The sequence below is a fragment of the Xyrauchen texanus genome, chromosome 6 (assembly GCF_025860055.1).
Source record: "Xyrauchen texanus isolate HMW12.3.18 chromosome 6, RBS_HiC_50CHRs, whole genome shotgun sequence".
Lineage (NCBI taxonomy): Eukaryota > Metazoa > Chordata > Actinopteri > Cypriniformes > Catostomidae > Xyrauchen > Xyrauchen texanus.
Genome location: NC_068281.1, coordinates 16869526 through 16895392, shown reverse-complemented (window position 1 = coordinate 16895392; position 25867 = coordinate 16869526). Strand labels below are relative to the sequence as shown.

Below are 25867 nucleotides of genomic sequence, written 5' to 3'. Positions count from 1 at the left end.
TGCTCTTGGTATTCCTCATTAAGCATTAAAGGGGTCATGACATGAGGAATCACATTTTCTTTGATCTTTTGTCATATAAGAGGTCATTGTACTATAAAAATACAAGAAAACATAAAAAACAATAAGTTTCAGAACTGAAAACTTCCTCCTCAATAGGAAAATAGCATTTATTTAAACCAAGCTTTAGAAATGGACCGTTTAGAATTTTGTGGAACTTGTGATGTCACAAGGACCAAATACATCTGCATTGAACTGCCTCTTCAGCAAGACACCAACACCTAGTTTTCGTCAATGCACCCTTGGCCCTGCCCACTGGTGCTCAGACAGTCAAACTCACACAGGTGAAGAGGAGAGAGATGAGAGATTACACCAAAGGGGACTTACACATGACACCTTCATCTGGATTTAAACGTTTTTCTACACTAGATGAATGGCTTTTGTCAGTTATCATGCATCTTGCTCCACTTATTAAAGACGCCATGTCAAGTTATTACTCTAAAAAGGAGACCCCGATTTTGTTTCATCTTGCTGTTTTGAAGGTGTACTGGACCGTTTTTGCACCATTGTTTTCCAAGGAGTCTTCTCCCCTCATTATGTGCCCAAAATATATGAGTTTCAGTTTGTTTATAATTGATTCCAGGAAAAGTTCCGGCTTGATTTGATGAAAATTCTCTCATTAGATTAATTAATTTGTTCTTCTGGCTGTCCAAGGAATATTCAAAAGCATCCATCAACACCAAAATTCCAGGTAATACATTTTTCGGCCACTATTTTTATTGACTGTCCAACTTTCACATATGTACATTCATTGATGCAGGGAAGACCATTGCCTTGACGATTGTCTTTGTTGTCCATGTGATTTCATTCCATTAATTTGTCCGTAGCCCTCGATGCTGTCCTTCCCAGAAGTAGCCATATTCTAATTTCAGCACTCTTAACTGCAATCTTGAATTACCTGTGATCCCAAACTGAGAAAAATGAAATCTTTGATAGTCTCTAGTTTTTTTTATTGATTACACTGGGTCGTCCTGTGATTTCAGCTAATAGATCTGTTAAATTAACAGATCACATTTTATTTTGGCTATTTTATGGTATTTTAACCTGGAACTTTTCGCTGGCCTATTGGGTTTACATACAGTACTGTGCAAAAGTTTTAGGCACTTAGGATGTTTCACAAAAACATTTGTCTTAAGATTTATATCTTCAGCTTTAGTGTGTCAATAGGAAAAATACATTTTAGTCTCCCAAACATTACTTTTGCAAATAGAAAAGATTTGAATCGTAGTACATGTCGCTCTGCAAGAGATGGCATTGATCCCACAGAGCCCCCCACTGAACATAGAGTCAGTCTGGGATTACATGAAGAGACAAGCAATTGAGACAGCCTAAATAGACAGAAGAACTGTGGTAAATTCTCCAAGAAGCTTGGTACATCCTATCTGCCAACAACCAAGAAAAACTGTGTCCAGGTGCACCTAGGATAATTGGTGCTGTTTTAAAGGCAAAGGTGGCCACATCAAATATTGATTTAGCTTTTTTATGTTTACTGGACTTTGTAAGATGTTAATTGATAAATGAAAACTATTTATGGCATTATCTTTGAAGACATTCTCACTATGCAACATTTTTCACAAGTGCCTAAAACATTTGCACAGTACTAATATATATATATTATTCTTGTACAATTGCCTTTTTTGTCTTCCCAAATTAGTTTTCTTTCCATTGACTAGTGGTTTCATTACTCACCTTAAAATTATTCATTAATTATACATAGAATTAAATTTTGCTCATTAGTTTAGGGCATGACTTTTTTAACCCCCATATAGCATTTGCAGCTCATGTCCTACATCTCCCTACTGTGTTTTATATCATCTGAACATTAATTCCTTGTGGAACAGATCTTATAGAGAAATTTATGCCACTCTTAGGCTATCTATTAGAGCGTGTCAGACCATATCGTATTAGACCGGTGGCACATGTTTCCTGCATGCTCTTTGAAGGCCTATACAGCAGTGATACTTCACCCTCACCAATAGTGTTGATTGTCAGGATTGATTGGCTTAATTGGTTTGATTGAGATAACACCCATAAGGCTGAACAGCTAGCTCTTGTTAACCGGCTCATGTCTTTGCATTACAAATGCATTGAGGATTTGGTGCTTCTTAAATTCTGTGGTTGCCATGAGTCTCATCTCTGCTTGTAAGTAGGCCAATCCAATTAGAATGTTGTTCTATATCTGCATGCTTTGCGTTTGGTGCAAATTCATTAGAAGTTGCTCAAGGTTGGAGTGTATCCTCTGAGCAGCGTATTCTATTAATTAAATGTTCTTTCGCCCCAGGTTAATGTAAATCATGTGTTTTATCACACAACTCCTTGATGGATGGGATTTATTACGGGTGAGTTGGTTGAATGTAAAAACTCATCAATAAACCTTCAGTTCATCTTGGATCATTTGAGCCAAGTTGTCAAGGGAGAATTACACTCTAAAAATATGTTATTTCTTTCTACCCAAATGCTGAGTTGAGGCTGTTGGGTGAAGAAGTTGTGTTGATTTGACCCAGTCTGGGTTAGTAAACATTTAAAACCAGTAACCCAGCAATTCTGGGTTGGGAAAGTGGACGTAAAAGAAACCATATACGTCATATGTCGTTACATACAGTTTCAAATCTTTGTGAAGGCTGCCAAATGACAGAAAGATTACCAACGCTGAAAACTTGAAGATGTAAGTTGTTTATTTAGTCATTTTTTAACATATGAAGGAATAATTGGAGAAGGAATGTTGAATTTCTGAAAATTAATGCATATCCTGAAGTGACATTGCGGCACGAAGCGGCCGTTACGCCTCGGATGTGCATTTACTTTCAAAACTTCAATGGTTTGGATTCAGTTATTCCGTTGATATCGCAGTTAATACATAACAACCACATATACATTTGTTTGTCTCAACACATTTTCAGGTTTTTAGCTTGGGTTTATAATTATTCACTGAATAACTTGTAACCGAGTGGTGCTGTGTTGTGGATGTCATATGAAATTTCAAACCTCTGTGAAGACTGAAGAGAGCAAGAGACGACATTAGAGACATGCAAGTCATTTAAAAAAATATTTTGTAAATAATTATCAGTAAGCAATATTTGACGACGGACCAACGCACCACCGCAGTTGTACATTCAACGGTCTGGAATCAATTATTCAATTATTCAAATTATCCCATTATTAACACACATTTATTTGAGCACACCTTTCAGATTTTCGTGCAGATGCTCTTTTGTGTCAAACAAATTTCTTGCGCCAACATTTTCATCTAAGCTAGCTATTTTGCCCCTAGACACCCAGAAATGCTTCTAGTAATCCTTACGAAAATTAACCATGATTTTATTGCAGAAATATTGTAGTAACCATAAATATCTATGGCAGTAACCATTACTGTATTTTTTTTTTTTGTGTGGCAGAAACCATGGCTCCCTTATGACTCGGTACACTTGACATTGCATGCTAATGCATATGGGGAGTATCCTTCCACATGACCTATTTGAAACCTCTACAATAATGCCAATATTCTAATATTGGCTATGATGTTTGAGCCCCGCCTATTTAGGCACAAAGCTGTCTGGTATAAAAGCAGGTGCGCAAACACCATTTCTCAAAATGTACTTCCTTCAAGACAGCGATACATCTCTCGTCTAGAAGCCCTTTACTGCTTCGCCGTCTACTGTACAAGTCAGCGGGCGGAATCTTCAAGGCAACGAGAAGCAGTTTCCTGCAGTTTTCTGGCCTTCCAAGCTAAGCTCCTCAAACAAACGGACGAGCAAAGCTACTATCCAGAAACGTTCAAAGAGCTCCGCACCATGTATCAACTGGCGAAAAGCCCACTTGAAGCCATTAAATCTCTTTTTTTAGGAGTTCATGCACACGCACCTCATGAACAAGCATGTACAGACCATTCTTCCGTGTCTGTTTCAGTTCAAACTGAAAAAAACATTGCCACTGAAGTAATTTCATTTTCATGTGTATCGTGGTAACTCGCCTCTGTCTGGCTGCTCTAACACCGGAAGGTCACTCCCCATATGCTTTAGCACACAATGCCTCATTCCCTTCGTCAATTACTATAATACAATTTTTGTGACCATGACTGTATAGCCATGGTTAATTTTGTGGCTACTAGGGTTTTACTACAAATACCATAGTTAAACTATGCTTACTATAGTAAAACCATGAGTAATGTTTGTAATTATCTGACAGTATTTGTATTTTTTCATTACTTTGGTATCTAAAAACGTCCTCAGTTTTGAATCCTGACTCAAGCTCGAAGAGAACTGGTGTCTGTGTTCAAAGACAAGATCACTTTGCCAACAGAGAGAAGTGGCTCTTCATCTGCTTTCCATTGTGGAAACAAACACAGCAGGTATTGGGGTTAAAAACGTTATACTCAAAACATATTCATTCAAAATATTGTTCATTGCTAGCTAATGTAGTTAACTAATGTTAACAAATACAATCTTATTGTAAAGTGTTACTGAAAATACCAAATACTTTAGAAGAAGCACTAATAAGTCATGAGTACTTTGTCAGACAAATACTGATTTTATATTATATTATACTGATGTATAATTAAAGGTTTTAATCTTTCTTCAAAATATTCATGCATTGATGTCAAACTTTTAACCCAACCCAGATGGGGCAAAACAACCCAGCTTTGAGTTTGTCCCTATTGGGTTGCCAAAATGTCCAAATTGGGTCATTATTAACCCAGCATTTTTAGAGTGTATATCTCCCTGGCCTGTATTGTACATCTACCATACAGAAATACATAGTGGGCAACTATGAAGAAGAAAGCGGTTGATAGATGGAGATATCAAAGGAACCAGAGCAAGATGTGGAGATCTGATTGGCGAAAAACCTTTAGGATCTTTTGTTTAACATTCACCACTGCTTTAATTCATTGCTGTTTATATTTTTTAGCCGTAATGAAATGGGATCTGGCACAGTAGCACTTCCTCATCGTAAAAGGCATGGTGATAATTTTCCACCTGCCTGCCCTGATTCACCATGACCACTCTGAGCAACAATGCCTGAATACATTCAGTGAATAAAAGCCACACTGCAACCGGACTTCCACAATCTCATGTTACTGGCAGAGACTCCTGTGACGCCAAGGTTATTTGATATGCTTAGACAGGAACCAGAGCCCTCAGCATTCAGTTTTTGCCCTCAGCAGCAGCACCTTTATGTTCAGCTAGTGTGTTCTAGGGCGTTTAGAGCATGGTCATTAGGGCATTTGTTGATCTTATGTACTACCTTTAATATCTTTTTTTTTTCTCTCTCATTTCTCGAAAGTGACCTTGAGTTTCAGAAAGGTGTTATATACATTTAAATAATTATTTACAGAGCCTTTTACAAATTGGCTTTGTAGAGACCATTTACCCCTTTACACCTAAATCATATTTACTGTAAATAATCATTGGACATTTCACATTACTTTAAAAAATTTGGACCAGAAGATACTTTCTTAATTTAGAGCTGCTGCCTACTACCCAGACAGAGTTTAACAAATGGTCTGCTCAGTCCTCTGAACACATATGACCACATTTGTCATACACAATGCTTCATTCAGCTGACTTTGAGAAAGCATGAGGGACAGAATGACATCAAGATGCAAAACAAGACCTTGCCCATAAGCAGTGCATGCTTTTGATTGGCTGACACCAGCTATGTATGTCCATGTGCTGGAAGATGCATGGTTGGTATGTTTAGCTGCTGTTTGGCTTGATGGCCATGATTGCATTGTGCTGACAGATTTTCTATTTAAGTGAATCTCATTAAGATTTTATTGAAAATTAAGCACATTTTCCACCCATATTCTTATTAAAGGAGGGGAAAAAAATCTCTTAAATATATTCTTAAAAGTCTTAAATAGTGCTTGATTGATGTGGGTTTTTCAATGGCCGATACTGATTCAGGGGTCATTAAAAAAAAATAGGAAATCTTTTAAAAATTCCATATCAACAATAAAATGTATTTAATGCCTTTAATTTGGGGTAACCAGGTTATTTATTATTTCCTTGCACTTTGAATACATGCGAGTGCTCAAAATGTAATCATCATTAATAAAAAGAATGTTTCAAATATACGTTTTCTTAGGGATACTTAATTTGCCTTTTTCATAAAAATATCAACAAAAACAATTATACTTATAACACACATTTAATGTAGGTTAGTAAAATTTAAAGCAATTAAAATTTAGATGATAGAATTCTATGCTGAAATGAAATGTTTCTTCAAATCAGAATGAACAGAACATTCACCAAGAACATCTGAAAACGGAAATTGTGCAATTATCTATTGATAAGGCTGTTGGTAGACTGTGGAACAGAAATATGGGTGAGCTCATTTGTCTGTTAATCGACCAAGTGGGCCTTTTATGACAATAATCTTTTATGGTGACGATTATCATTCATTTTAATTTGATTCATTGTCCATTTCAGTGTAAAAGAAGTAACAGCACTCGCACACAAACACACACACACACACATATCTATTCAGTACTGTGCAAAAGTTTCAGGCAATTGTGAAAAACAAAGGTAACTTGTATAGATTCATTTTAAATCTATACAAAAATAAAAAAAGGTGTGACCACCTTTGCCTTTAAAACAGCACCAATTATCCTAGGTACACCTGGACCTGGTTTTTCTTAGTTGTTGGCAGACAGGATGTTCCAAGCTTCTTGGAGAATTTACCACATTTCTTCTATCTATTTAGGCAGTAGTATCTATTCAATTGATTCTATCTCTTTATGTAATCTCAGACTGACACAATGTTCAGTGGGGGGCTTTGTGGGGGCCATGACATCTGTTGCAGGGCTCCCTGTTCTTCTATTCTAATCTTTTCTATTTGCAAAAGTAATGTTTGGGAGTCTAACATTTATATTTCCTATTGACACACTAATGCTGAAGATATAAATAACTATCTTAATATATATATAAACACACACGACACTGGCGGCCAAAAGTTTGGAATAATGTACAGGTTTTGTTGTTTCGAAAGGAAATTAGTACTTTAATTCACCAAAGTGGCATTCAATTGGTCACAATGTTTAGTTAGGATATTAATAATCTGAAAAATTACTATTACAATAGAGTTCTCATAAAAAAATCCTCCACATGCAGCAATGGCATCTTTGTAGATCCTTGGCATTCTAGCTGTCAGTTTGTTCAGATGACACTGTAGCACTTGTCATAGCTGTGGCTGTCTTGTTGGCACTTCTCACGCACCTTATAGTTTAGCTGATCCCACAAAAGCTCAATGGATTTAAGATACATGACACACACTTTCCAATGATCTGTTGTCCAATGTCTGTTTCTTTGCCCACTCTAACCTTTCTTTTTTTTTTTCTGTTTCAAAAGTGGCAATTTGGATTTCTTTGCAATTCTTCCCATAAGGCCTGTACCCCTGAGTCTTCTCTTTACTGTTGTACATGAAACTGGTGTTGAGTGGGTAGAATTCAATGAAGTTGTCAGCTGATGACATGTGAGGCATCTATTTCTCAAAGTAGAGGCTCTGATGTACTTATCCTCTTATCATTTGTTACGACCAGCAACGGCAGATTCTGATCGGTCACGTAAGAAAGTAGTTCAATGTACCAATGCATTTTTATGACTGTACTCTGTGTTTCCTGATTTTGAAAAATTGATTTGTTCATTGAACTGTTGTATGTAAGCAATATCACACTCGCAGTCGTGCTATATGGCCCTACATCACCACTGCTGTGATTACCTACAGCACGCGCCCGAATCACAGCAGTACTGATGTAGGCACTCTTGCTCATGTGATATTACTTAAATATAGATAGATAGATAGATAGATAGATAGATAGATAGATAGATGGATGATATATTATTCCTTAGGCTGAAATATGATATGGACATTTCTCTACTGCTTTCGTGAAATTCTAACATTTACCCCACAGTTCTCCATTCAGAAACCATCCAGTTGCCAATCATACTAATTCATGTGTCTTGTTACTCATTCTGTTTTGATCTGGCATCCTTATTCCTTCAATCCAATAGTGAGCCATTACAATCACTATCTGCATTATCTGACCTGTATCGAGAGTCAGACTTTTCTCTCACATCTGAATTCTCTTACTCTTTGAATAGAAATGTCCTGTTTCGGCCTGACGCTCATTATGGTGTGTGAATATTGGATGTGAATGTTGTCACGTTGTGTGCTGTTAGCTCTGGCTGATGTTAAATAAATGAAATTACTGATACCAGTCACAGATCACACTTCACTGCCTTGCAAGACTGTGCAAACTGCCTAAGGAAAATATCAGACTTGCCAAAGTGTGTTTCATTCTATAAGGCACTTGAAAGCTTTGCAGAACCTAAGGATATCTGGCAACTAAAAAAAAAAAAAAAAAAAGAAGCCCCTTTTGATTTCTTGATGGAAAATGTCTAAATGGGGTCAGGAGCTCCAGGCTCCTTGGAGTCTGATTGACCAAGACCCACTGTGGGAAGCATCCCTGGTTTTACCATTGCTAATGTACACCTACATTACCACAACTCAAAAAGCACTACATAACTGCAAGAAATCAGTTTCAGATGTTTGTCATTTAGTTTGAGATAAGAACGACTGATGTGATGCCATTACATAAATAGATGTCTGGATCAATTTTGAATGAATGTTTGCACAGGGTGTGTTGTTGTCATTTGCCTGCAACATTGGATTTCTGTTTGTACACAATTTATTTTTATTTTTTTTATAAATTGTTAGTCATTGTTTTGTGTGTGTGTGTGTGTGTGCGTGTTTTTGTGATTTACGAGGACAATTTTGTAAGTTACAAATTAGTAATTACAAGGTTATTATGCTATAAATGTGATTTATGAGGACATTTCTAGTGTCCCCATAATTCAAATCGCTTAAAAATCATACTAAACAATGATTTATTGAAAATGTAACAATGCAGAAGGTTTTCTGTGAGGGTTAGGTTTAGGGGTTGTGTTAGGTTTAGAGGATAGAATCTATAGTTTGTACAGTATAAAAGTCATTATGTCTATGGAAAGTCCTCATAATGATAGGTAGACCAACATGAGTGTGTGTGTGTGTGTGTGTGTGTGTGTGTGTGTGTGTGTGTGTGTGTGTGTGTGTGAGCGTGTATTTATCACTTTGTGGGGACCAAATGTCCCCATAAGTATAGTAAAACCCGAAATTTTTGACCTTGTGGGGACATTTTGTCGGTCCCCATGAGGAAAACAGCTTATAAATCACACTAAATGATGTTTTTTGAAAATGTAAAAATGCAGAAAGTTTTCTGTGAGGGTTAGGTTTAGGGGTAGGGTTAGGTTTAGGGGATAGAATATAAAGTTTGTACAGTATAAAAACCATTATGTCTATGGAAAGTCCCCATAAAACATGGAAACACAACGTGTGTGTGTGTGTGTGTGTGTGTGTGTGTGTGTGCACCACCATGAAATGTCACTTTCCAGTATTGTGATTTTGCAAGGACTATCTCATCTATTTTACACAAGACTTTTAGATATGTGTTTCCACTCTGTCTGTTACTGTCTTATCAGAGCTGCACATTGAATGAGTTTAGAAAACCACTTAGCTGAACAGAGACAGAGAAGGCACATTGCAGTTGAAGCACAGCTCTTATTCCTGAGATGTTTTTTTACAAGCAACCTTGACTAACCTACCAGTGATGCAGCACAAAAAATAGCTCATCAGTTCCACTCCAAAAAAAGAGTCTTCAGTTGTCCTATCAGTTCCTAATTCTAAAGGCCTATTCACAAAAAGAGCGAAATGAAAAAGCAAAGCAAATAAAAACACAAACATTTTCACACTGAGAGTAAAACAAATATTTATTCATCGTCTGTTTGAATGAAAAGAGCATTGACTCTGGTACTGTAGGAGGTGCAATGCACTTTTCTGCTTGTCTGTCATGCACTATGAAGGCTCGGTCATATTTACCTTTATTCCTCAGGCGAAGGACATGTAGACATATGTGAAGCGAATGTGAAACCTGCTAAAACTACTTGCCACGCAGCTTCTTTCTATGCTGCACTTTAAATACTCTTGGAGAGTGCAGTTATAAAGAAACTCACTGCTAAAATGATATCCTTGTCCAATATTCAGTGTGGCTATGTACGAAGGACTGCCCACACAGGGGCCACTGCCAAACCAAGTAACTTCCAGTTGTTAAAAGCAGTAAATTTGCTTGTCAAAGTTCACCAAACTTGAACCAAATTTTTGTATAGGAAAATTCTTTGCCACTGGACTTCCATCATGCACATTTTTGCTCTGTTGCTCTGACCCCCATCATCAGCAAATGCTTCGAGAGGTTAATCAGAGATCACATCTGCTCTGTTCTGCCCCCCTCTTTGGACCCATTGCAGTTTGCCTACCGCAACAACCGCTCCACTGATGATGCCATTGCATCTACAATACACACTGCTCTCTCCCACCTGGAAAAAAGGAACACATATGTGAGAATGCTGTTTGTAGACTACAGCTCAGCATTCAACACGATAGTGCCCTCCAAGCTTGATGAGAAACTCCGGGCTCTGGGCTTAAACAGCTCGCTGTGCAGCTGGATCCTGGATTTCCTGTCAGGCAGACGTCAGGTGGTTAGAATGGGCAGCAACACCTCCTCATCACTGACCCTCAACACTGGAGCCCCGCAGGGCTGTGTTCTCAGCCCACTCCTGTATTCCCTGTACACACATGACTGTGTGGCAACACATAGCTCCAATGCCATCATTAAGTTTGCTGACGATACGACGGTGGTAGGTCTGATCACTGACAATGATGAAAGAGCCTACAGAGAGGAGGTGCACACTCTGACACGCTGGTGTCAGGAGCACAACCTCTCCCTCAACGTCAGTAAAACCAAGGAGCTTGTTGTGGACTTCAGGAAGAAAGACGGAGAACACAGCCCCATCACCATCAATGGAGCACCGGTGGAGAGAGTCAGCAGCTTCAAGTTCCTCGGTGTCCACATTACTGAGGAACTCACATGGTCCGATCCACACCGAGGCCGTTGTGAAGAAGGCTCACCAGCGCCTCTTCTTCCTGAGACGGCTGAGGAAGTTTGGAATGAACCACCACATCCTCACACGGTTCTACACCAGCACTGTAGAGAGCATCCTGACTGGCTGCATCACTGCCTGGTACGGCAATAGCACCGCAGCACAACTGCAAAGCCCTGCAAAGGGTGGTGCGAACTGCCAGGAACATCATCGGAGGTGAGCTTCCCTCCCTCCAGGACATATACACCAGGCGGTGTGTGAAAAAAGCTCAGAGGATCATCAGAGACTCCAGTCACCCAAGTCATGGGCTGTTCTCACTGCTACCATCAGGCAGGCGGTATCGCAGCATCAGGACCCGCACCAGCCGACTACATGATAGCTTTTTCCCCAAGCAATCAGACTGTTGAACTCTTGATCTATCAGGATCAATAATTAGCACTGCACTTTATTCAGCTATAATCTCACACTGGACTGTCAACATATTCTCCTCAATACAACTGCTATATATATATATATATATATACACATATATATTTCATATACTCCCACTTATTGTATTGTATTGTATATTCTGTTCTATATTCTGCATTGTATATAATTATTGTGTTGTGTAAGTATGTGTACATCTGATTTGTAAATTGTTTTGTGTAAGTATGTGTACATTTGATATGTAAATTGTTTTGTGTAAGTATGTTGTTTATTGTAATTGGTATATGTCTCGTCACTGTCATGACTGCTATGTTGCTCGGAACTGCACACAAGAATTTCACCTACTGTTGCACTTGTGTACATGGTAGTGTGACAATAAAGTGATTTGATTTTGATTTGATTTGATTTGATTTGTAAATGTGCAGATTTCCATTGAAATGACTGTAAAAATAATTACACACTTCACCTCATATTCACCGTAAAGGCTGAGACATACAACATGTAAACGCAGATGCAAATGCTTGGCTACCGCATCGCCAGTGAGCTGTCTGGTTGAACATGTTTACCATTTTTATGAATGTGCTGTTTATGTTGAAATTACTGGTGCTTGAAGGAATGGACTACAATGGGATACAGATGCTGCAATAACCAGAGAAGAACCTCAGAATTAAATTACACTTGACCAAGCCCATTTGTGTGTTGCGTGCAGATTTTGACCACTAGTTCACACTAATCTCACTATAGCTCGGCAATGCTGAGAATACTACGTGTACTTCATCGAGTTATGAATTGCGCTATGACACATTTCAGAATGCAAAAATACATGAAATCCAACTTGCGTCTGCGTTCATGTACTTGCATAGAGAATGTTTCGACTCTAAGACTGGATAAGGGCTGTCTGCTGAATTTATTAAATGTGTTATTCAGTTTTGGCTGCTCTGTGTTTGGGGAAAATTCATACAAGAGCATTTTCGCTTACATTCCATCTTGTCCAAATAACATGGTGTACTCTGGCTGTTTGACACCCAGACCAATTTAGGCCTGCTTGAACAGAGGAGGATATGGAAAGTTTTTGTGCAGTCACTCCTCCCTTCACTCTTGTTGGCCCTGTGCTGGGGTGATGTTTGTGGGTGGCAAGATTTCCCCTCCCTATAAGACAGCAAGTGTGGGTTAAAAATACACTCCCCTCTATTACGGAGGGTCTGCATTTTCAGACAAAGCATAAAAAATACATGTAAGAATTTGCCCATGTTTGAGTGCTCTGTTTACAGTACTGCTGAGAGATTACTGTAAACTCATGGTTGCCCAGGAAAGATTATCCAAGTCCTTTTTCACCGCACACCAGCCCTTAGATTCATTAAACTAATCTTTACATTATCGGTTTCACCAGCCTTGAAAGGTGTGTGTATGTGTGTGTGTGTGTGTGTGTGTGTGTGTGTGTGTGTGTGTGTGTGTGTGAGAGAGAGAAAAGATTGTAGATTTTGTCCTACAGTATGAAATAATATGTGGAAAGCAAATCTGTCACTGAATTTACATTTATTTCTTCATTTGCCTGAATCTTTAAAGATTTGGGGACCTTTGTTGGGATTTTGGGAATATGTTTTTGAGACATTAAATGCTGTATGTAAACCCATGTGTTTACTAATGAAAGATAAATTATTTGAGTGTTTCAATAAAGCTATTACATGTTAAAATGTAGTTTTTGTCTTGTTATTGCTATATATGTATATGTATATGTATGAATATATAGAGCCATACATGGTTCATGCATATATTGCAGAATATTGAAAAATATAAGCACTAGATTCACATATATGAAAATGTATTATTTAATATATCACATTATATTTTCCAATATATTCACATATATTTTGTTTCGTAAGGGTGGACTCTAATCGCAGGTTTAACTCTCATGCTCTGTGGGTGTCCTTGCTTTTTTGATGACCTTTTGTCCCCCTCCTGATACTTTTTGATAGATTGGTAGGGCCTAATTCTCAGGAGGTGCTATTTATAGGAGAGGAGTATGCTTGCATGTCCCTGTCCCTCCTGGTTTCCTCCTGCATGTAGTAGTATGAGCTAAAAATGGAATAAGTGGCAGTAGGTGTAGCCAGAGGCCTTGTGTTGCTTCCTGTGATACGTAAGTGTAGACAGTGTGTTCCCTTTGCTATGTGGGTTGGTTGGGGGGTGGTTAGGGACTTTTTTTAATTTGTAAATGGGTGAGGTGTTGATGAGTGAGAGAAAAAAAGAAACCGAGAATATTACAGAACCATGAAACAAGAATACAGGGTTCAACAGTAAGGATGACCCCATGAAACTGAGTGTGAAAGAGTTTCAAGCCAGTTGTACTGTCACTTGCACTATGGACCTTAGTCACAGTAGTACCAGCTTTAATTTTTTGTCAGGAACGACAACAAGGCTACACAAACAGGCTCTTCAGTTGGTTGTACTATTGTTTAAAGTGTTTTCTAAATCGTGCTACAGAAAAAAAACATCTTTCCAAGAAATTTCAGTCGACAAATAAACTCCAGAAATCATGAGTTGAGGAAAATAAGATGCTATATAGGTGCTTTATACAGCTTGATACAATGCATCCCATTGAAGAAGTCTATCCCTCACAGTCTTGTGCAAATATCAAACATGATGCTGCTGTGAACTGGGTCTATTGCTGGGATGTTCATATTTTTATGGCATGAGATCTACAGTAAGATCTACCATGCACAATTTAAATATACATTGTAGGGAGTGTTGTCATGATACCAACATTTCATTAGTTGGGACCAATACCAGTGAAATGTAATTCTTGATGCAAAAACTACTGACTAATTTGTTAATTGGGGAAGCTTTACAGCTTCTATATACAGCCTTCTATCACTTTACAGCCTTGTGGAAAATGTTGCATGATGAAACTCATTTGAAAAACAGCAATTATTTGAAGCAGGGAAATATGACCCAAGTTGTCCAGCGCACAAAAACACTTTATAAAGACTTCAAAGAACATCATAATAAGCATACAGATTAATGTGGAGCAATTGCTTCATTAGGTGTGTTGACAGAGTGATTGTGTTGTTTGATGTGCTTAAGAGTTATTTCTCTTCAGCGCATGACTTATATTTTTCTGCTATTTTCTATTTTGTAATGTATACATGTTATGAATTCAAATCCGGCACGTATTTCACAAAACTGTTTGTTTTTACCACATGTGAGTCTCCGTTCCACTTCTGTCGCTCACTTTGACATTGTGTCGAGTGAAGCGACACTAGGGTACTTTCTTGAAGGCCTCAGTTACCTCGGAACTTGAGAAAAGGCCAATGAGAATTTGCATGTCCCTCCTCAAGACATAAAGGGAGGGAATTATGTCTCTGTTCATTCAGATTTCGGAGTCAAGCGGTTGTGTGATCAGCGAGCTGAGATCACTACTGTTCCACTCACCTCTGTAGAGCATTGCTGTTGGATCTACGGCGCATATCAGCGGCTTTCTCCTTCTCTGCACGGCAGTTCAGCTTTGCCCTGGGTGCTTTGACAGCGTTTCCTTAAAGAGTAAAAGAGTATATTTTCTCTAAATGTGTATACGCATTGGCGTTGAGCGTCTTTTTAAAAATGTCTTTCCGCCTTTGTGTAGTTCCTGGATACAGCAGATATCTCTGTGCTTCTGACGTCATAAGAGCTGCCTCGCGTGTCTGGGCTGCGATCTCAAGCAGGCAGCGTTTTATAAATGGTTCATGTGCTCAGTGCAAGAACATAACCATGGCAACGTTACGGTCGTGTCTTTCTCTCCTCCGAGAGAAAGCCACATCAGCTGCCCGCCGCACCTCCTTCCTATGGGATTGGGGCTGGTGAAGGCGATTTGGGGTGTGCAGCAGACACAGTTTCGCCGGGTAAATCACCATGAACCACCCGCCCCCAAACATGTTCGTTTGCTTTCGTTTGGGCTTGAGGTGAGAGTGGCTCGCCTCACAGCCAGTCTGTTTACTCCCTCGGAACCCGCGAGCTGGATGATGATTTCGCCACTGCATCGGAGAGTGTCACAGCAGTGTCTGATGCTGATGACTTGGCTGGGCTGCCATCTTTGGGTCTGCTCATCTGGTCTGAGCCTAACATGCAGATGTCCGCTCTGCTTGCCCAGCCCGCCGTTAGCGCTGGGCTGGACTGGAACCCTCCGTCCCCACCTCACCCCTCACGGCTAGACAATTGGGGTCAGGGCGCCGCTCACAGCCATGCAACGGAAAAACGAAGGAACGCGATGGCCGCTATGGAGTTGGTATCTGGGCCACTCCATCCCTCGGTGGAGGGCTGGGAGAGAAACCTCTTGCCGCACCCTGCCGGGCCGCGGTACCCACATTGCCAGGAAAAAGAGAGCGGTTCCCTAACTCCTTTGGTCACCTAACTTGGACACATCGCTTATGCTTCCAACCCGTTGCGGTGGACCATCCAACTTGGCGGCGTGGTTTAGTTTGCCAGGCACTCGCCCCACAGGGGTGTGATAGAGCCATCCCACCAGCCGAGAAGAAGCCAGGGTGCGTGGCTACCAATCTTGGACCTGCAAGTTTTGAACCGGGCCTCACACAGACTCCCGTTCAAAGGTGCTCTTGAATTCTAACATGTGTCCAGCATCTAGATTGGTTCGCAGCAGCAGAACTGAAGGACACGTACTTTCACGTCTCACCTTGCCTCTACACAGACCCTTCTTATGGCTCACATCCGATGGCCCGACGTACTAGTACAAGTTCCTCCCCTTCGGCTCGTCCCTGTCCCCTCGCATCTTAATGAAGGTCGCAGAGGCCACACTTGCCCCACTAAGGGAAGTGAGCATCTGCGTACTCGATTCCCTCAATGACTGGCTGATTCTAGCTCACTCTCGAGAGTCTCTGTGCACCCACTGTGACCAGGTGACCAGCAAGCTCTCCGCGGTTCAGAGCATCTCTGTTCTCAGCATGGAGATAGACTCAGTCTCAACGACACAAACGCACGCACGCAGCCGGTGCTGAACTGCCTAAGTTTGCTCAGACAAGGCATAGTGGCTCAATTGCGCTGGTTCCGGATGCTCCTAAAACATACATAAATCGCCAAGGCAGCGTGCACTCACGTCACATGTCGCAACTCGCCCGCCATCCCCTCCTTTGGAGCCAGCAGCAACTCAGGTCGTTGCGCACCACTCATATCCCGGGCAACCTCAACATGGCAGCAGACGCGCTGTTGCGACAGGACACGCTTAGCGGAGAGTGGAGTCTCCACCCCCCAGGTGGTCAGCTGATTTGGGAGCGGTTCGGCAAAGTACAGTTTGACCTGTTCACTTCCCAAGAGACCTCCCACTGCCCGCTCTTGTACTCCCTAGTGGAGGCTCCCCTTGGGACAGACTCGCTGGCAAACAGCTGGCCCCAGGGGCTGCGCAAGTACGCATTTTCCCCAGTGAGCCTACTTGCACGAGTGCTGTGCAAGGTCAGGGAGGACGAGGGACTCTGGTGGCCCCCTACTGGCCCACACGGACTTGGTTCTCGGATCTCACGCTCCTCGCGAAAGCCCCTCCCTTGCGAATTCCCCTGAGGAAAGACCTTCTTTCTCAGGGACGGGGCACACTCTGGCATCTGCGCACATACCTCTGGAACCTCCATGTCTGACCACTGGATGGGATGTGGAAGATCTAAGTGGCCTACCACCTACTTTGCTTGTTTGCAAATTGGTGTTCTTCCCGCTCTGAAGACCCGCATAGATGCGCAGTCGGGTCAGTGCTCTCATTTCTGCAAGAGAGGTGGGAGGGAGGCTGTCCCCCTCCACCTTGAAGGTCTATGTTGCCGCCATATCGGCTCACCACGACGCAAGTCCCTAGGAAAGCACGATCTGATTATCAGGTTCCTTAGAGTTGCCCGGAGGCTGAACCCTGCCAGGCCATGCCTGTTCCCCTCATGGGATCTCTTTGTGGTCCTTTCAGTCCTTCAGAGACCTCCCTTCGAGCCGCTAGAATCAGTCAAGCTCAAAGCCCTCTCCTTGAAGACGGCCCTCCTGATCGTGCTTGCTCCCATCAAAAGGGTTGGGGACCTGCAAGCGTTCTCTGTCAGCGACACTTGCCTGGATTTCGGTCCGGCAGACTCCCATGTTGTCCTAAGACCGCGACCGGGCTACGTGCCCAAGGTTCCTTCGACCCCCTTCAGGGACCAGGTTTTGAACCTGCAAGCGAAGCTGCCCTGGGAGGAGGCAGATCCAGCATTTTCGTTGCTGTGTCCAGTGCGTGCTTTGCGTACCTATGTGGACCGCACACATAGCTTTAGATGTTCTGAGCAGCTCTTTGTCTGCTTTGGAGGACAGTGGAAAGGAAAGAGCGTCCTTCCCCTCCACTGAGGTAATCACGTGCGCTCTTTTCCCCCAGGAGAGTCCACTAGATTTGTGCTCCCTGGATGTTCTTCCTCCCTAGCCCTCTGGTCCGCAAATTCAGCAGAGGAATTCCCCGACCAGACCCACTACGGGTACTAAAATTATTCTGTACTGGAATAGGTGCTCCACATGATGGGCCCCTGTGTGTATTTTCTGCAGTATGGTCCCACTACAGGCGGACCCACGTCTCCCTTGGGCTGCCCCCCTTTCGCAGTGTTTGTAGCAACTCCTCCCTCTCAGCAGATGATGTATTTAGCCACTCTTTACCTCCCCCCAGCCTGGGCAAGTGGTGGTCTTTTCCCCCTGAAAGAATAGGAGTTGGAAAAGAACGCCTTCCCCGATGTGTGTGATAGCGTTAAGATGGGCCCTGCCGCTTTAACTCTATGCCAGAAACATAGCTAGAAAAAAGGAGCAGCTGGCTCGGCCTACTCCCATGCTTGGCACGTCCCTTTGTTCCCACCTTTGGTGTGCCGAATTTGCCAAATTAATGATATTATGGGGCGTTGGGGAAGGTTACGTGCAGTCTGATGCAGCTTGTCGCTTTGGCATGCAACTGCCTTCCCGCACCTGCATCAGCAGCGCACGTACACAGTTCAGCGCATGGCGTGATTGAATAGGGACCTGCTTCACTCGAAACAACATTGAAGTGAGTGACAGACGGGGAACGTCTAGGTTACTATTGTAACATCCTTTCCCTGAAGAAGGGAACGAGACGTTGTGTCCCCCTGGCCACGATGCTGAACCAAGCCTCTGCAATGGCCGAACTTTATTCTCGGCTCCTCAGTGCAAAACCTGAATGTATAGAGGCATGATTCCCTCCCTTTATACCACTATATCTAGGGAAGGGACATATTCTGTCTGCCAAATTTTCATTGGCCTTTTCTCAAGTTCAGAGGTAACCGAGGAATATAGGAATATATATATATATATATATATATATATATATACACTATATTAATATGGGCAGGTGAAAATCTCACCTTCTGGCCTGTTGTGTTTTGCCTATTTTAAACCAACCAGTGTTGTCAGTCCTGCATTAGCACTTCTTTTAAGCAATCCTAATAGCCAACATGTCAAACCTTATTTGTTTAGTAGACTAATTACTCTGTCACATTGAAAGGAAAGTGACCTTTACACTTTTTCTATCAGACTGCAGCGAGAGATAATGCCATTCATCTGAATCTCATGCTCCCAGTGGTGAGGGGATACTGGTGTTTAATGATTGCTTTTATGCTTTGCCTCTAGGCACCAGGATTTTTTTATGGCTGTAACAGGGTGCTAATTGCTGCTCTCCAGCATGGACTCTCAGAGGGTGTCAGAGCTTCCATTCAGGCAGAAAATTGCTTCTCTTACTTATAATAGTAAGCATATATTATAATAAAATAAGTTAAATCCATGATCTGCAGATAATGTTAAGAAAACATGGCTTTGTTTCTCTCAGCGCTCTTTCGCACCTGTGTTTAATGCTCCTGAGAGAATAGATTGTCTATAAAATTCTATAAAAACTTTTTATGGATGACCTGCATCACCCGAATTAATGCAGGCAGAGTCCAAAAGCAGACATTGCAAAAATAATGGGTAGCCACATCTGTTCTCCGCCTGGCAATTGCTCTGTTTTCAACACAGAATGCTTTTACCAAGAAGGACTGAGTTTTTGTTGTGTTTTCTGTTTGTATAAGTAAATTCAGACATAAACTGGTTCTAAATCTAAAGTACCCTCCCTTTAAACTAGTGGTCAACATATGAAGGTTTTATATGGCCAATAACAATATTAAGAATTAAGAGTGCTTATTTCACATAGTATTTACCTAAAATGCACCCAAAAATAAATGGTAACAGAAAATGTTCATTATCCATTTAAAAGGCTGTTGGTAGATTTTGGAACTGACACAATTTGTTAAGTGGCATATACAGGGACACCGTAATCAGCCGATGCTGATCCTCTCAAAATTGAAAATGTATTAATCTGCCTGTTTGGTATGTTGGTTTATAATTATCAGTTCTCAATACACACTTTGAGAAAAACTGCTTAATTTTCTTCTTTCTGATTATCCAAGATGTCTATACCTGCTTCTAGATCTCTTGTTGAAATCTTCAAGGCTTTTAGTGAGTGTATTCGACAGAAGTATTGAGTAAATCTCAACAGAGATTGTGGTTTTTAATATACACAGCTTTGACCTTTGTATCAAGTCTGCTGCTTTAAAATGTCCTGCCCAATCCCAAATTCTTCCGTACGACATGAAATCCTGCTGACGGACTGTTTGTTTCTTCGTAATATCACACAAGGACGTGGCAAAATCATGTGCTAGTTCTTTGTAAAGTGCCTTACAGATATTGAACAATATAGGAAAGCTTGCTTGTAATATTTTATTAATACTGTATATTGATCATGTTTTTTAGCCATTGCTTCTCACTTTCTGACATTCAGGCAGTTATATAACCAAATAAATGTATCGTATTGGAAACGCGTTAAGTATATCAGAATTTAAATTGTTTTTGAATTGACTATCATTGTTTAATCTGCAAAACAAAACATACATATTTGTTCTGTTTTTTTAGGGATTTGTTTTCCTCTATTGCACAACAGATTAAAGGGAAATCCCTTAAATTACTGTCTGGTTTCTCATTTTCAGTGACAACATTTCTGTATTCTTTGTAAGTAGATGTTATTATTTTTTAAACAAATTGTTTAATACTTACCCTAAATTAACTTGTAGGTCTACAATAACCTGTATGACATACATTTTATCAACCTGACATGGAATAACATCATTCTCTGATGTCAAGGTATTTTTTTGTACTTTTGATTTTACTTGCATTAAATGTTGTTGGTGAGGTCAACCACAGACTGGGGCCCTTGGATGGGCAGCACATGAGCTGATTGGATGGTTAGGCAAAGTGTTTCTATGCACATGTATGTCACAACACCTATTTCCTCCCAGAAAGCCTAAGAGCAGCTCAGAATACAGGAAGTGGAGACTCACGCCACAGCCAGTGGATGTCTTGCTGCTAGCTAAGAAAGGCGAGAGACATTTGCTCCGCATGTTTCTTCAACAAGATCTCAGTGGCAAAGTTATTTGCTAATTCGGGGATCAAATTTAGAGGATTATGTTCAAATAACTTTGTTAAACCGAGCCTAGCTCATCATGGTAAGGCTATGATGCGGTTGTTGTCTGTTGAAATGGACTGAAATTGAGTTTGCCTTCTTGCTTGTCTCGTAAAAGAGAGAGCTTGATATTGTTTAGCTTTTATGCCTATTTGACTGGTCTTTCTTCATTGATCATGAATTTACCATGGAGGGCCACACCGGAGGAGAAAACGAGGTCAAGCAGGAACTCACCACGCTCTTTGTCTGGCAGGGAAAGTGCTCATCGCTGGCGAATACTCAGCAGGCCCTGGCTAAAGCACCGTTCAAATTCGGCCCCTGAGGAGCCCTTGGACTCACATGAGAGAAGGATTCTGGTTGGGAAGGACATGCGCACACAGAGCATGACATGGTCTAGAAGCTGCAGTATGACTCCAGCCAATCCCCCTATCTCCAGGGTCCACAGTCTCCCATATCCTGAGAGGGTCACCAACTGTGGTGTCCTAATGGAGCATGTTAATCTTCAGCAAGACTGGTTATGTCGTAGCTCCATCCCTTATTTAAGATCTACCTCTGAACCAGGGACTGAAATTCACACAGAAACTCCACCACCCAGATGGGAGCTGAGTTCCCTCCCATTTTCAGGAATTCTACTCTCCATGTCAAGGCGAATTAGCAGAATTTTAAATTCCTCTCCTGAGCCTGGTGTTGGAGAAATTACAGAAGACGGTAGGAGCGTTTACATTTAAATAGCATTCAAAGGCAGTACAATAACTCCAATAACTCTTTGCACTACTTAGATTGACTACTTGAGATACCTAGGCCATATCCACATTTAAACCATTTTTATTTGAAAACTCAGTTTTCAGTTTACCAAAGTCATTGTTTTCAAAATTATGCGGTAATGAGAAAGTTTTCTAAATTCTAAATGCAGTTTTCGGTGGAGGAAAATGCTGTTCTAGTGTGGATGACAGGTGTGAACTCAATGTATTTACAAATGAAAAGGTATAATGTGGACATGGCCTAAAACAAGATTTCTGATAGATGCTTGCATTTTAATCAGGAGTCACAACCACAGCCATACAAAGTGACCACCATTTGCTTGTAAGTGAAAATAGAAATATTAATAATAAATATTTGATTAAAATATTAATATTAATTTTATTTCTTTATCCCTCTCATCTGCATGCCAAAATAACTTCATTTATCCAGCCTTTCGTCATGTAACATGTTTTATTTAGTCACTAGTTGCATGGGAAGCCAAATGCTCCAACTGAACCGTGATTAACAAGAATAATTAAAAATGGCACTTCACGTCAAAATGGTTGCTAAACCGTGCACTAAATTATGTATGAAAACAAGACATTTTATTTTTAGATTTCATATTGAACACTATGTAAGTGTTGTTGCAATACGGTTGATGGTTTAATTTGAGGACTAGTGAAATCTTGAGGAAACAAAAAGGGCAACCTCCACCCTGATTTGTTTAAAATTTGATTGTCAATGCCAGAATTGGTTTAGCACTGGTTGTCATTTATGCTAAGCAATTGGGTTGTTGCTGCCAGCTGTAGAAATGAAAATTTGGCGGACTTCAGAATGGCAAAACACAGTGATATGGAATTCATCCAGACATACTGAGTCAATCATGGATCAGTGATGGTGAAATTACGCTCAATTATGTACCTTACATGGGTGCCAGAACTTTTTCAAGAGGAACATGATTTCCTGTCTTCTGTCCTGTGGAATTTGATTGCAACAGACTTCACATGAATGTTTTTTGCATTTCTGTATTTTCATGGTTTATCTGTTACAGCATGTGCTGCTTGTGTAAGTGCAATTTCTAATTTTTGAGTCATTTTGTAGGGAAATCAAATGATGAGTCTGGGGCTGATGGAGTTGCTTAATCATCAAATCACAAGCTTTGATATAGCAAAATTAAGCTTTGGTTAAGTTTCTACGTAAGCTTTAAGTGTTTGTGACTAAAATGGCAAATATTGAACCATGCTTCTCACTATCTGAGTAAACACCTATTCCTCTTTGCTTTAGATTCACTTCCTCCTTCTTGCTTTCCAATTTATCAGTTTTGGAACTGTCCCATTTATCATGACTATACATGTTAATTGCTTATCGAGAAAAGGCAAATGCATAATTTTTGGTAAATTGCTATACCATGACCGCACACAACGGGTCTGATAAAGTAAATTATCATTGTTTTCGGCTTCTGTGCTTCCAATGGTGACTACGGATCCTTGGGTTGTGTCAACATACTAGGGCTGAAATGATTAGTCAACGTTATCGACAACATGGACAATAAAAAACTGTTGACAAAAATTTCCGTTGTCGAATAGTCGTTTGATGGCATTTAACGTAACATGAGATCATACGAAATTCTAACGTTGGTGCGTGAGAGCAACACTGCAGCTCGTGCCTGACTGAGGTGAGGAAGAAAACACAGCTTACAGTCCCGATGCACTCTAAACTTTCAAAGCTTCAGGTGATGTAGATTGCAAAGTATGAGGGAATTATACAAACATACCAAAAAAGTAAATACAGAAGCACACTCGTTGTGGAATAAGTGGAGCTGAAGCTGTCGCTCCACTGAAGAGAAACTTGAGTGTCAAGCATCTTTAAAGGAAACACCCCGGCCTTACTTCTTTAGTGCAGTTATATTTACTGCATTAGAGCTTTATTAAAGTTCAAATAATAAGGACGCTGGTCATGTAAATAACTACAAACTCATGAAACTGTCATTTCTCTGTACAATCAGTGCCTCTTCTATGAGTTGCTCGAAGTTTGAAACTGCACCCAGCTGATGTACACTCTGGTGCGGGGACACTTGTCCCTCGGATGTGCGGGCTTGCTGCAGCTCGCGACTTATTGTGTCATAAGTATATGTGTCACTGTGCATTTCTTATCCTGAAGAAAATTGGCAATAAGCAGCTTTATTAATAAGAGAGAGTTCGTGTTTTTGTGAGTTAAAGATGGATTGAAGTGAACAAATAGGTGAAAGAGAGTAGTCTGCACCCCATTATACACTGCAACAAAATAAGTTTTTCATCTGTGTGTATTTTACCACAATACTGTGTGTATTTTCATTCTTTTTTCCTATTTTTTTCTGATTGTCTACATCTCGCGTCTAGACTGCGTGCATTCGTTTCCTCCACTGTGTTTTACATAGATTATTGTATTAATTTCAAACATCTGCTGATTAGGAACCACATCGATCTCAAACCCTCACCACTCAAGAATAACTACAACAACAAACAACTGCGGTGAGTCATGGCATCCGCTCATGTTATTGCTTCCTGCATTACATGTCACATGTTTACAATAGCTTCCATCAGCAGTGAAGGGGTTTAAATGTGATACATGTAAAGAAATATTTAAGCTGACAGAGAAGATTAATGAGTTAGGGGCTCGTATCCGAACACTAGTGGAGGTCAGTGAGAAAGAGAAGCTGGTAGATACTGTTTCAGATGCTGGTAGTACAGCATAGAGCGACCAACACTCACTTTTGGCACACGGCGGCATACTCGCTCAGCAAAGCGACACCACTCTCCCATTCCTGTTAAGGATTCCAATCGATTCTCCCCACTCAGTGATGCACCCACTGAGAATCATATTGAAAAAGCCCTAATAATTGGTGATTCTATTGTAAGGAACTTGGAAATATAGACTCCAGCCACTATTGTTGAATGCTTTTCAGGTACCAGAGCATCTGAAATCAAATCAAATTTAAAAATGCTGGCTAATGCTAAACATAGATATAGTAAAATTGTTATTCATGTCGGCACAAACGATGTCTGGCTTCGCCAATCGGAGATCACTAGAGATAATGTTAAAGAGGTGTGGGAACTAGCAAAAACAATGTCAGACACTGTAATATGCTCTTGCCCCCTACCTGCTCATCGTGGTGACAATGTTTATAGTAGATTAGTGTCACTGAATGGCTGGATGTCTCAGTTGTGTCTGGAGAATAGCACAGGATTTAAAGACAGTTGGAAGAATTTTTGGGGTAGACCTGACCTGCTAAAGAGACACGGACTCCATCCCTCCAGGGAAGGTGCCGCTCTCCTCTCTGGTAATATGGCTCATAGTCTTAATAATGATAGTAATTGAATAAATGGGGCCCAGGTCAGGAAGGAGACAAACTGGTCTGAACGTCTGCTAGCTGCCTTGAGGCATCACACAGGTCACATAAACCACAACTTATAGAGACTGTGTCACCTAGATTTCACACAGAGAGTGTGTCTGTTCCCCGAACTACCAAACACAAAACTCATATTAAATAATTTAGAAAAATCTGATTAAGGTCAAACATGAAAAGAAAAAAAAAACATCAAAAAAACATCATATAAAGGTAGGGCTACTAAACTACTTTTTCTCTTTCTACCAAAGCACTAATTGTTAATGAAATTTTTACAGACCATTGTTTGGATGCGCTCTGTTTGAATGAAACCTGGCTTAAGGTTACCAGATTAATATATTAGATTAAATGAATCTACTCCCCCAGGTTATTGTTATAAACAAAAGCTTCATCTGAAGGGTCTAGGAGGAGGTGTTGCTACAATTTACCATGAGGTTTTTGGTGTTACTCAGAGGACAGGATATAAGTTCAAGTCTTTTGAACTAATAATGCTTAATATGATATAAAACAAAATCTGTAATTTTTTGCCCTTGCTATAGTATATAGATCATCTGGGCCTTACTCTGGTTTCCTTAGTGAATTTGCTAATTTTCTATCAGATCTAGTAGTTAATGTAGATAGAGCTTTAATTGTTGGTGAATTCAATATTCACAGTATAGATATAGAAAATGACACATTGGGATTAGCATTTATCGATATTCTCAACTCTCTTGGAGTCAAAATGTGACAGGACCAACTCATCGCCATAATCGTGCACTAGCTTTAATTCTGTCATATGGAGATGATGTTGATACTGTAGAAATTCTACCTCAG

At 40.6% G+C, this 25867-nt stretch overlaps 1 protein-coding gene across 6 annotated transcripts in view; it reads left to right on the top strand.

Moving 5' to 3' along the window:
* The window catches only part of rasal2 (RAS protein activator like 2), a 150474-nt gene that overhangs the window by 9485 nt on the left and 115122 nt on the right, over positions 1-25867 (top strand). For 3 of the 6 annotated variants that reach the window (XM_052128705.1, XM_052128704.1, XM_052128702.1), the window contains exon 1: positions 20857-21636. The exons of 2 other annotated variants lie outside the window; for them this stretch is intronic. In XM_052128705.1, coding sequence (XP_051984665.1) covers positions 21105-21636 — 532 coding nt within the window. In that variant the 5' untranslated portion in view covers positions 20857-21104. Of the gene's footprint in view, positions 1-20855; positions 21637-25867 lie in introns of those variants that run through there. One more of the 6 variants, XM_052128703.1, reaches the window with a different exon arrangement.